At 39.5% G+C, this 12,409-nt stretch overlaps 1 protein-coding gene across 1 annotated transcript; it reads right to left on the bottom strand.

The window, feature by feature from the left end:
• Window positions 1-11,187: 11,187 nt before the first annotated feature.
• On the bottom strand, window positions 11,188-12,409 carry LOC128610551 (C-C motif chemokine 3-like). The gene is made up of 3 exons (XM_053629936.1): window positions 12,073-12,409; window positions 11,586-11,697; window positions 11,188-11,470 (listed from the first exon to the last, which is right to left on the bottom strand). Exons 1-3 carry the CDS (start codon window positions 12,140-12,142, stop codon window positions 11,365-11,367), a joined length of 288 nt encoding a protein of 95 aa, XP_053485911.1. The 5' UTR covers window positions 12,143-12,409; the 3' UTR covers window positions 11,188-11,364.

The following is a 12,409-nucleotide window of genomic DNA, read 5'->3' as shown; positions in this document are numbered from 1 at the left end:
TTGTTTAAAATCCAGTGAAGAGGACATGACTTCTTACTGAGTAATATTGCCAATTGTAAATTGATTATTTTTCATATTAAAACGAATTCAAATGATTGAAAGTACTGTAATTATTTTGGACCTAAATGTAAAGGTCTTGCATTGCATTGTACATATATATAAAGGTATATATTTGTGACCCCTCCACCCCACCCCCACCAAATGGTTTGATCCTCCTTCATGTCTTCCCTTATCCTCATGTTCCCAGTTCTGCTGTGATCTTTTTAATCACTACAGTCCAGATAAAATGTTTTGTTCTATCTTGCTTACATGTGGAATATGTTATGTGGTAGTGGTACAGTAGTTTCGTGACGAGACATTGTCATGAGTTCAAATCCCTGCACTGTCAAGCTGCTAGGCCCTTGAGCAAGGCCTTCAACCCTCACCTGCTCAGCTGTATAAATGTATAAGATGTATAAACGTAGGTTGCTCTGGATAAGAATGAAGAATTTTTATTGTTGTGGCCAGAAATTTTGCTGTGGCTTTTTTACTTGAATTGGCAGTGATGTTTGTTGGTAAATTAAACCTTTTAGCTGAACACATGTTCGACGAGCGTGAATCGAAGGGGGCTTGGGCTGATTGCATGGTGTGATGACAGGCGCATTGAGATGATGTCACATGATGTGTCTTGGCCAAAATCTGCTGTAATTTTGAGAAATTGCAAGCTCCCGCGAAAAATTTCCTTGATTTTATATTCATTTCTGCGATCGCAAAATCCTAGAGGGACTGCTTCTGTGCCTTGCATAAATATGTAAGGTAAATCAGTATAGTGTGCAAAATTACTTCATTATTTACTTGTTTATTTTGACTAATTTTATTAATAATTACGTATTAACCCCTGTTAGTGTGAAACCCTTAAATTAGAGTTTGCTAGAGAACATACCAAAACAAACAGTATTTTAAATCCATTCATTATGGACTTTTTCCGTTATGAAAAAAATGGAAAGAGTATGGCACTACAGAAACTTTGCCCAGGGGAGGTTCTCCACGGCACGGCCCAACACTCAGTGACTGGATAAAGAGGGGATTAGTCAGAGAAGCAACCAAGAGTCCATGAGTTATAAATGTGCTTTAATTTGTGCAAAAGGTAAAATAAATCAGTTTCCTGTTACACACAACATCATATTGCTTTAAGTAATATTTAGGTGAAATGAAGCATTCTGCAAAGTAAATCTAATACATTGAGAGATGTTTTAATTTGTCGTCTGAGTCTTGTCCGAGGTTTTAATTTTGATGACTTGCTTCACCCAGTCCACCTCAGGATCCGCACATATGCGATAACCCTTTTTTGTCGTTAAACTGCAGAAGAAAGAAGATATGGGTCAGTGTAGAACTGTGATCATCTCAAATCAAATATTCATTAATCCTCCATTTGTAAAATGAATTTTTAAAAAGAAGAAGAAGCAGGGTTTAAAACATACATGATTCCGGGAAGCGTACAGTCGAATCTTGTTTCTTCGTAAGAGACAACGTTCGCTGCGGGGAATGGTCTCTTGTGAAACTCGAAACAGCATAATGATGCCCCGTTTGCATCTGTGTCAAAACATTTTGTTATTTGGCAGTTTATTTCAGAGTAATGTCTAAAGTGAAATAAAAGTCATGAGTCATTCTTAACTTTCTAATGAAAGTTAAACACAAACACACAATTTCCCAGACAGTTTTCTCAACAAATTCAGCAACAAGTGCTTTACAATCTGAGTCGAAGTGACTGGACTTGTGTTATAACGTGGAAGATGATCATTCTTATAGTATTATCTTCATGTCTGGTGAATATGTGTCTTTCAAAAATTCTATCAGATAAAACAGAATTGAACTTCAACAGATAAAACAGAATTGAATTTATGTATGCTAATATTAAAAAAAGAAGAAGAAGGGCAAAATCTTACTCAGTGCCATTGTGAAGGACTGAAGACAGGAAAGACCCAGCAGAACCAGCAGGAGAGAACGGGAGAACATGGCTGCTGATGGAGATGATGATCGTTTTGATGTGAAATGAATCAATAATGCAGATATGACCTCGGCACTGGGTGTATAAACTTATCAGAGGAGGAGGAGGAGGAGAGTGTGAGGTGGGTAGGGCAGTTTGAAGACGACAAAAAGTTATTTTTTGACTAAGAAAGAACAAAACCCCCCACCCCTTCCAGAAGAACTCGGCTGTGGTTTTCACCTAAAATGAGATAGATTTTGAGCAGCGTTTGACACTTCGTAGACAATTTCCTCACACATCTGTGTTAGTCACACACATGAATAAAATAAAGACAAATAATCTTTAATGGAGAAGAGTAAACAGTGAATCTAAACACATTAAAACAACATAGGAACATTTAGGGCTGCTAGTAGTACATCTTATACCTCATTATCCCTTATAGCACATTATACAACAGTCTCACCCTAAACGTAAGCAAGACCAATTAGACGGACATGGACCTGAAGAGAGTGGAACGACACCACCCACCCTCACTGATCAAAGGGTCCAAGGTGGAGAGAGTGAGCAACTACAAAGTTCCTGGATGACCATATCAATGATGATCTATCCTGGTCAGAGAACATGGCACAGGTGGGTAAGGAAGCATGAAAGTGGTTCTACTTCCTGAAAGTCACCTGAGGTCCTCAGAAACTTCTACAGATGTACATTGTAACCCTGCTGAGCATTGCTGTGTGGTTTTGGTAACTGTACTGCAGGTGATCAGGATAGCTACTGTAAGGAAATCACAGGGACCGACTCCTGTCAGTGCAAGACATCTACAACAGGAGTGATGGGCTCTCAGTGTCTTCAGGAATCCCTCTCACCCTCCCCACTCACTGTTCACACTTACCAAATCTGGTAAATGGTTCAGCAGCATTACTGTCACCTTCTAACACTTCCACCTCCATCTTTCCCTCACACACTCTGACACTGTGAGTGTAGAAATGCTGAGAGTGCACTTGTACGGGACTATACCAAGTCACGTCACTAATTTCCACATTACCGTAAACTGCACAATACCTCATCTCATGCAATTATGACCATTTGACAGTACATTTACTGTATATCTCTTCCAACCACCGCTGCTGTTTATGCCTTTTAGTTATTATATTTCATATTTTTATACCACATTTTCATGTTGCCCCAATTCTATACAACATATTGCACAAGTTTTAAACTTACATTTTTCATGTATCATGTACAGTATTTTCTACTACAGCACACGTGACAGTGTGTAACTATGAAGTTCATTATCAGAGTTTGTGCATAAGCTAATAAAGTTCTTGTATCTCAAATTTTATGCCTCATTTTTCTTTATACCTCAGCACTTATACATCAAATGATCCTCTTACAGCGAATCCCCAATACCTCATTATACCTTATTCCTAAATATCAGTTACACCTCATTATCCATTAAACCTCATTATTCCTTAAACCTTATCCCTTAAACCTCATTATCCCTTACACCTCGCTATTCCTTACTGCTCATTAGCCTTTATACTTTATTATAACTAATACCAAAGCATCCCTTACACCCTTATACCTCATTATCACTGATACTCCATTATCACCTTTACCTCAGTATACCTTATACCTCAATATCCCTTATGCATCATTTCCCCTAATGTTATTTCCACACTCTGTAAGTTCGACTTCCTTCTATATTTTCTCTCTGTATGATACTGATTTCATGGCATTAATACACCTTCCACCACCATCTCAAGTGCCTGACGAGAGGCAGAGAGTAATTATTATTATCCATCCATCCATTTTCTATACCGCTTTATCCTTTTCAGGGTCACGGGGAACCTGGAGCCTATCCCAGGGAGCATCGGGTACAAGGCGGGGTACACCCTGGACAGGGTGCCAATACATCACAGGGCACACAATCACATACCCATTCATACACTGCAGACACTTTGGAAATGCCAATCAGCCTACCATGCATGTCTTTGGACTGGGGGAGGAAACTGGAGTACCCGGAGGAAACCCCCGCAGCACTGGGAGAACATGCAAACTCCGCATACACATTGCAGTGGTGGGAATCGAACCCCCAACCCTGGCGAACGTGCTAACCACTAAGCCACCGTGCGCCCATCATATTATTATTATTATTATGATGATGATGATGATGATGATGTGAACCATGTTTGTTTAAACATTGTATTTAGAAAACAACGGCAATAATGAGTAATAAATGTCTCCTTTATTTGTGCAGAAGATAAAATAAATGGCTGCGTGCAGCTACAGGTGTATGTTTAACTAAAAGTTTTGTCCTGTTACATATGACATCATATTGCTTTAAGTCATGTTTAGGTGAAATGAAGCATTCTGCAAAGTAAAGCTAATACATGGAGAGATGTTTTAATTTGTCGCCAGAGTCTTGGCCAAGTTTTTATTAGCGATGATCTGCTTCACCCAGTCCTCCTCAGGATCCGCACATATACGATAAGCCTTTTTTGTGGTTAAACTGCAGAGGAAAGAAGATATGGGTCAGTGTAGAACTGTGATCATCTCAAATCAAATATTCATTAATCCTCCAAGAGAACTCTAAAATTCATTTTAAAGAAGAAGAAGAAACAGGGTTGAAAACATACATGACTCCGGGAACTGAACAATCAAATCTTGTTTCTTCGTAAGAGACAACGTTCGCTGCAGGTAATGGTCTTTTGTGAAACTCGAAACAGCAGAATGCTGCCCCGTTTGCATCTGTGTTCAAACATTTTGTTATTTAGCAATTTATTTCAGACTAAAGTCTAAAGATACATAAAAGTCATGAGTCATTTTTAACTTTGTAATGATTATCTGAAATAATTTTTGGGTTCATAAAGTGATGCACTTTTTTCAGTGCCAGAAAGTATGATTGTAAATATAAATCAGGAAGCCAGTGTACAGTGAACAAACACAAACACACAATTTCCCAGACAGTTTTCTCAACAAATTCAGCAACACGTGCTTTACAATCTGAGTCGAAGTGACTGGACTTGTGTTATAACGTGGAAGATGATCATTCTTATAGTATTATCTTCATGTCTGGTGAATATGTCTTTCAAATTCTATCAGACTTCAACAGATAAAACAGAATTGAATTTATGCATGCTAATATAAAAAAAAAGAAAAGAAAAAAAAGAAGAAGGGCAAAATCTTACTCTGTGCCATTGTGAAGGACTGAAGACAGGAAAGACCCAGCAGAACCAGCAGGAGAGAACAGGAGAACATGGCTGCTGATGGAGATGATGATCGTTTTGATGTGTAATGAATCAATAATACAGATATGACCTCGGCACTGGGCGTATAAACTTATCAGAGGAGGAGGAGGAGAGTGTGAGATGGGTAGGGCAGTTTGAAGATGACAAAAAGTTCCTTTTGACTAAGAAAGACCGAAGCCCCCCACCCCTTCCACAAGAACTCGGCTGTGGTTTTCACCTAAAACGAGATAGATTTTGAGCAGTGTTTGACACTTCGTAGACAATTTCCTCACACACAGCTGTGTTAGTCACACACATGAATAAAATAAAGACAAATAATCTTTAATGGAGAAGAGTAAACAGTGAATCTAAACACATTAAAACAACATAGGAACATTTAGGGCTGCTAGTAGTACATCTTATACCTCATTATCCCTTATAGCACATTATACAACAGTCTCACCCTAAACGTAAGCAAGACCAATTAGACGGACATGGACCTGAAGAGAGTGGAACGACACCACCCACCCTCACTGATCAAAGGGTCCAAGGTGGAGAGAGTGAGCAACTACAAAGTTCCTGGATGACCATATCAATGATGATCTATCCTGGTCAGAGAACATGGCACAGGTGGGTAAGGAAGCATGAAAGCGGTTCTACTTCCTGAAAGTCACCTGAGGTCCTCAGAAACTTCTACAGATGTACATTGTAACCCTGCTGAGCATTGCTGTGTGGTTTTGGTAACTGTACTGCAGGTGATCAGGATAGCTACTGTAAGGAAATCACAGGGACCGACTCCTGTCAGTGTAAGACATCTACAACAGGAGCAATGGGCTCTCAGTGTCTTCAGGAATCCCTCTCACCCTCCCCACTCACTGTTCACACTTACCAAATCTGGTAAATGGTTCAGCAGCATTACTGTCACCTTCTAACACTTCCACCTCTATCTTTCCCTCACACACTCTGACACTGTGAGTGTAGAAATGCTGAGAGTGCACTTGTACGGGACTATACCAAGTCACGTCACTAATTTCCACATTACCGTAAACTGCACAATACCTCACCTCATGCAATTATGACCATTTGACAGTACATTTACTGTATATCTCTTCCAACCACCGCTGCTGTTTATGCCTTTTAGTTATTATATTTCATATTTTTATACCACATTTTCATGTTGCCCCAATTCTATACAACATATTGCACAAGTTTTAAACTTACATTTTTCATGTATCATGTACAGTATTTTCTACTACAGCACACGTGACAGTGTGTAACTATGAAGTTCATTATCAGAGTTTGTGCATAAGCTAATAAAGTTCTTGTATCTCAAATTTTATGCCTCATTTTTCTTTATACCTCAGCACTTATACATCAAATGATCCTCTTACAGCGAATCCCCAATACCTCATTATACCTTATTCCTAAATATCAGTTACACCTCATTATCCATTAAACCTCATTATTCCTTAAACCTTATCCCTTAAACCTCATTATCCCTTACACCTCGCTATTCCTTACTGCTCATTAGCCTTTATACTTTATTATAACTAATACCAAAGCATCCCTTACACCCTTATACCTCATTATCACTGATACTCCATTATCACCTTTACCTCAGTATACCTTATACCTCAAAATCCCTTATGCATCATTTCCCCTAATGTTATTTCCACACTCTGTAAGTTCGACTTCCTTCTATATTTTCTCTCTGTATGATACTGATTTCATGGCATTAATACACCTTCCACCACCATCTCAAGTGCCTGAGAGGCAGAGAGTAATTATTATTATCCATCCATCCATTTTCTATACCGCTTTATCCTTTTCAGGGTCACGGGGAACCTGGAGCCTATCCCAGGGAGCATCGGGTACAAGGCGGGGTACACCCTGGACAGGGTGCCAATCCATCACAGGGCACACAATCACATACCCATTCATACACTACAGACACTTTGGAAATGCCAATCAGCCTACCATGCATGTCTTTGGACTGGGGGAGGAAACCGGAGTACCCGGAGGAAACCCCCGCAGCACTGGGAGAACATGCAAACTCCGCATACACATTGCAGTGGTGGGAATCGAACCCCCAACCCTGGCGAACGTGCTAACCACTAAGCCACCGTGCGCCCATCATATTATTATTATGATGATGATGATGATGATGATGATGATGTGAACCATGTTTGTTTAAACATTGTATTTAGAAAACAACGGCAATAATGAGTAATAAATGTCTCCTTTATTTGTGCAGAAGATAAAATAAATGGCTGCGTGCAGCTACAGGTGTATGTTTAACTAAAAGTTTTGTCCTGTTACATATGACATCATATTGCTTTAAGTAATATGTAGGTGAAATGAAGCATTCTGCAAAGTAAAGCTAATACATGGAGAGATGTTTTAATTTGTCGCCAGAGTCTTGGCCAAGTTTTTATTAGCGATGATCTGCTTCACCCAGTTCTCCTCAGGATCCGCACATATACGATAAGCCTTTTTTGTGGTTAAACTGCAGAGGAAAGAAGATATGGGTCAGTGTAGAACTGTGATCATCTCAAATCAAATATTCATTAATCCTCCAAGAGAACTCTAAAATTCATTTTAAAGAAGAAGAAGAAACAGGGTTGAAAACATACATGACTCCGGGAACTGAACAATCAAATCTTGTTTCTTCGTAAGAGACAACGTTCGCTGCAGGTAATGGTCTTTTGTGAAACTCGAAACAGCAGAATGCTGCCCCGTTTGCATCTGTGTTCAAACATTTTGTTATTTAGCAATTTATTTCAGACTAAAGTCTAAAGATACATAAAAGTCATGAGTCATTTTTAACTTTGTAATGATTATCTGAAATAATTTTTGGGTTCATAAAGTGATGCACTTTTTTCAGTGCCAGAAAGTATGATTGTAAATATAAATCAGGAAGCCAGTGTACAGTGAACACACACAAACACACAATTTCCCAGACAGTTTTCTCAACAAATTCAGCAAGACGTGCTTTACAATCTGAGTCGAAGTGACTGGACTTGTGTTATAACGTGGAAGATGATCATTCTTATAGTATTATCTTCATGTCTGGTGAATATGTCTTTCAAATTCTATCAGACTTCAACAGATAAAACAGAATTGAATTTATGCATGCTAATATAAAAAAAAGAAAAGAAAAAAAAGAAGAAGGGCAAAATCTTACTCTGTGCCATTGTGAAGGACTGAAGACAGGAAAGACCCAGCAGAACCAGCAGGAGAGAACAGGAGAACATGGCTGCTGATGGAGATGATGATCGTTTTGATGTGTAATGAATCAATAATACAGATATGACCTCGGCACTGGGCGTATAAACTTATCAGAGGAGGAGGAGGAGAGTGTGAGATGGGTAGGGCAGTTTGAAGATGACAAAAAGTTCCTTTTGACTAAGAAAGACCGAAGCCCCCCACCCCTTCCACAAGAACTCGGCTGTGGTTTTCACCTAAAACGAGATAGATTTTGAGCAGTGTTTGACACTTCGTAGACAATCTCCTCACACACAGCTGTGTTAGTCACACACATGAATAAAATAAAGACAAATAATCTTTAATGGAGAAGAGTAAACAGTGAATCTAAACACATTAAAACAACATAGGAACATTTAGGGCTGCTAGTAGTACATCTTATACCTCATTATCCCTTATAGCACATTATGTAAATGGGAAATGGTCTGCACTTATATAGTGCTTTGATTCAAAGCAATTTACAGTGCATCTCATTCACCCATTCACACACACACTCACCCACTCACACACCAATGGTAGCAGAGCTGCCATGCAAGGCACTAACTTGCCATCAGGAGCAACTTGGGGTTCAGTGTCTTGCCCTGAGACACTTCGGTATGTGGAGTCACGTGGGCTGGGAATCAAAACACCAATCCTACGATTAGTGAACAACCCGGTCTACCACCTGAGCCATACCCACCCGTTACAACAGTCTCACCCTAAACGTCAGCAAGACCAATTAGACTGACATGGACCTGAAGAGAGTGGAACGACACCACCCACCCTCACTGATCAAAGGGTCCAAGGTGGAGAGAGTGAGCAACTACAAAGTTCCTGGATGACCATATCAATGATGATCTATCCTGGTCAGAGAACATGGCACAGCTGGGTAAGGAAGCATGAAAGCGGTTCTACTTCCTGAAAGTCACCCGAGGTCCTCAGAAACTTCTACAGATGTACATTGTAACGCTGCTGAGCATTGCTGTGTGGTTTTGGTAACTGTACTGCAGGTGATCAGGATAGCTACTGTAAGGAAATCACAGGGACCGACTCCTGTCAGTGTAAGACATCTACAATAGGATTGATGGGCTCTCAGTGTCTTCAGGAAACCCTCTCACCCTCCCCACTCACTGTTCACTCTTACCAAATCTGGTAATTGTTTCACTTCCACCTCCATCTTTCCCTCACACACTCTGACACTGTGAGTGTATAAATGTTGAGAGTGCACTTGTACGGAATGATACCCATAAACGTTGCTCTTGCTCATGTAGAAGACCTTGTCTGGAAAGGTCTGGTCCCTCCTACCGCAACACTCTCCTTGAAGTTTATGTTTTCTCACACAACCTGCGATCACTTAACGACCGAGGCCTGGTATAGTGAATACTCGGTGAGGCACGAGGTCCCTTTGCAGAACTTTCAACCTGACTGTCCATCAGTGGTAGAATGAACTTCCAACCTCAGTCCGGAAAGCAGAATCCGACACTATCTTCAAAAAACGGTTAAAGACCCACCTCTTCTGGCTTAGTGGTTAGCACGTTCGCCTCACACCTCCAGAGTTGGGGGTTCAATTCCTGCCATGACCCTGTGTGTGTGGAGTTTGCATGTTCTCCCCGTGCTGTGGGGGTTTCCTCCCCCAGTCCAAAGACATGCATGGTAGGCTGAATGGCATTTCTAAAGTGTCCGTAGTGTATGAATGGGTGTGTGAAAAATAGTGTGAGTGTGATTGTGCCCTGCGATGGATTGGCACCCTGTCCAGGGTGTACCCCGCCTTGTGCCCGATGCACAAGGTGGTAAGTTTCCCCGTGACCCTGAAAAGGATAAAGCGGTATAGAGGATGGATGGAAATCTACACTTACACTGGCTCTTACGCCTCTACTATGTGCACTTTTCTCCTCTAGAACTCAATTAAACATCTTGTATGGTAACGCTACTTGTATTGTTCTCCACTTGGTGTATCTTTTCCTTGTATTTTCTTATTTGTACGTCGCTTTGGATAAAAGCGTCTGCTAAATAAATAAAATGTAAATGGAACTTTGACAGATAATTTCCACATTACCGGAAACTGCACAATACCTCACCTCATGCAAATATGACCAGGGTATATTTACTGTATATCTCTTATAAACACTGCTGCTGTTTATGCCTTTTAGTTATTATATTCCATATTTTTATGCTACATTTTCATGTTGCCTCAATTCTACACAACATATTGCACAAGTTTTAAACTTTTTTTTTTTTTTTAAACATTGTTTATGTATCATATACAGTAGCATGTAACTATGAACTTCATTGTCGGAGAGTTTGTGCATAAGCTAATAAAGTTCTTGTATCTCAAATTTTATGCCTCGTTTTCCTTTATACCTCAGCATTTATACATCAAATGATCCTCTTACACCAAATCCCCAATACCTCATTATACCTTATTCCTCAATATCAGTTACATCTCATTATCCGTTAAACTCCAGAATCCTTTAAATCTCATTATCCCTTACACCTCGCGATTCCTTACTGCTCATTAGCCTTTATACTTTATTATAACTAATACCACAGCATCCCTTACACCCTTATACCTCATTATCACTGATACTCCATTATCACCTTTACCTCAGTATACCTTATACCTCAATATCCCTTATGCATCATTTCCCCTAATGTTATTTCCACACTCTGTAAGTTCGACTTCCTTCTATATTTTCTCTCTGTATGATACTGATTTCATTGCATCAATACACCTTCCACCACCATCTCATGTGAGTAATAAATGTCTCCTTTATTTGTGCAGAAGATAAAATAAATGGCTGCGTGCAGCTACAGGCGTATGTTTAACTAAAAGTTTTGTCCTGTTACATATGACATCATATTGCTTTAAGTCATGTTTAGGTGAAATGAAGCATTCTGCAAAGTAAAGCTAATACATGGAGAGATGTTTTAATTTGTCGCCGGAGTCTTGGCCAAGTTTTTATTAGCGATGATCTGCTTCACCCAGTCCTCCTCAGGATCCGCACATATACGATAAGCCTTTTTTGTGGTTAAACTGCAGAGGAAAGAAGATATGGGTCAGTGTAGAACTGTGATCATCTCAAATCAAATATTCATTAATCCTCCAAGAGAACTCTAAAATTCATTTTAAAAGAAGAAGAAAAACATACATGACTCCGGGAATCGTACAGTCGGATCTGGTTTCTTCATAAGAGACAACGTTCGCTGCAGGGAATGGTCTCTTGTGAAACTCGAAACAGCATAATGATGCCCCGTTTGCACCTGTGTTCAAACATTTCGTTATTTATCAATTTATTTCAGAGTAAAGTCTAAAGATAAATAAAAGTCATGAGTCAATGAATATCTGAAATAACGTTTTGGGTTCATAAAGTGATGGACACCCAGTTGGAAAAGCAGTATAGAAATTGGATGGATGGAAAGTGATAGACAGTTTTCTCAACAAATTCAGCAGCACGTGCTTTACAGTCTGAGACTGGACTTGTGTTATAATGTGTAAGATGATAATCTTTTAAAATGATAACATAAGTTCACATTGACTCACTAACACTAGATAAAATAATTTACAAGTACATATAACAATATATAATTGATCCATGCTATCTGAAATAGCTTAAAAATAAAAAGTAAAAATCTTACTCTCTGCCATTGTGAAGGACTGAAGACAGGAAAGACCCAGCAGAACCAGCAGGAGAGAACGGGAGAACATGGCTGCTGATGGAGATGATGATCGTTTTGATGTGAAATGAATCAATAATGCAGATATGACCTCGGCACTGGGCTTATATGCTGATCACAGGAGGAGGAGAGTGTGGTTTAGATGGGGAGGGAAGGGGGGGGCAGTTTGAAGAAAAACTTTAATTATGAGGAAACAAAACAAACAAACCAAAAAAAAAAAAAAACACCTTCCCTAAGATCCTGGCTGTGGATTTCACCTACAGAAAGAAACATCTGATCAGCTTTTAATACTTTACTT

The sequence above is a fragment of the Ictalurus furcatus genome, chromosome 7 (genome assembly GCF_023375685.1).
Source record: "Ictalurus furcatus strain D&B chromosome 7, Billie_1.0, whole genome shotgun sequence".
NCBI lineage: Eukaryota > Metazoa > Chordata > Actinopteri > Siluriformes > Ictaluridae > Ictalurus > Ictalurus furcatus.
The sequence above is the reverse complement of the archived record's forward strand: the minus strand, read 5'-3'. Positions and strand labels throughout refer to the sequence as shown.

What these genes read in the sequence shown, in the direction of transcription:
- LOC128610551 (XM_053629936.1), bottom strand. Translation starts at nt 12,142, where the DNA reads ATGTTCTCCCGTTCTCTCCTGCTGGTTCTGCTGGGTCTTTCCTGTCTT. An exon ending in GTCCTTCACAATGGCAGAGA is followed by an intron (nt 11,698 to 12,072) that starts GTAAGATTTTTA and finishes GTTTGAACACAG; the next exon opens with GTGCAAACGGGGCATCATTA. An exon ending in TGTACGATTCCCGGAGTCAT is followed by an intron (nt 11,471 to 11,585) that starts GTATGTTTTTCT and finishes TTTCCTCTGCAG; the next exon opens with TTTAACCACAAAAAAGGCTT.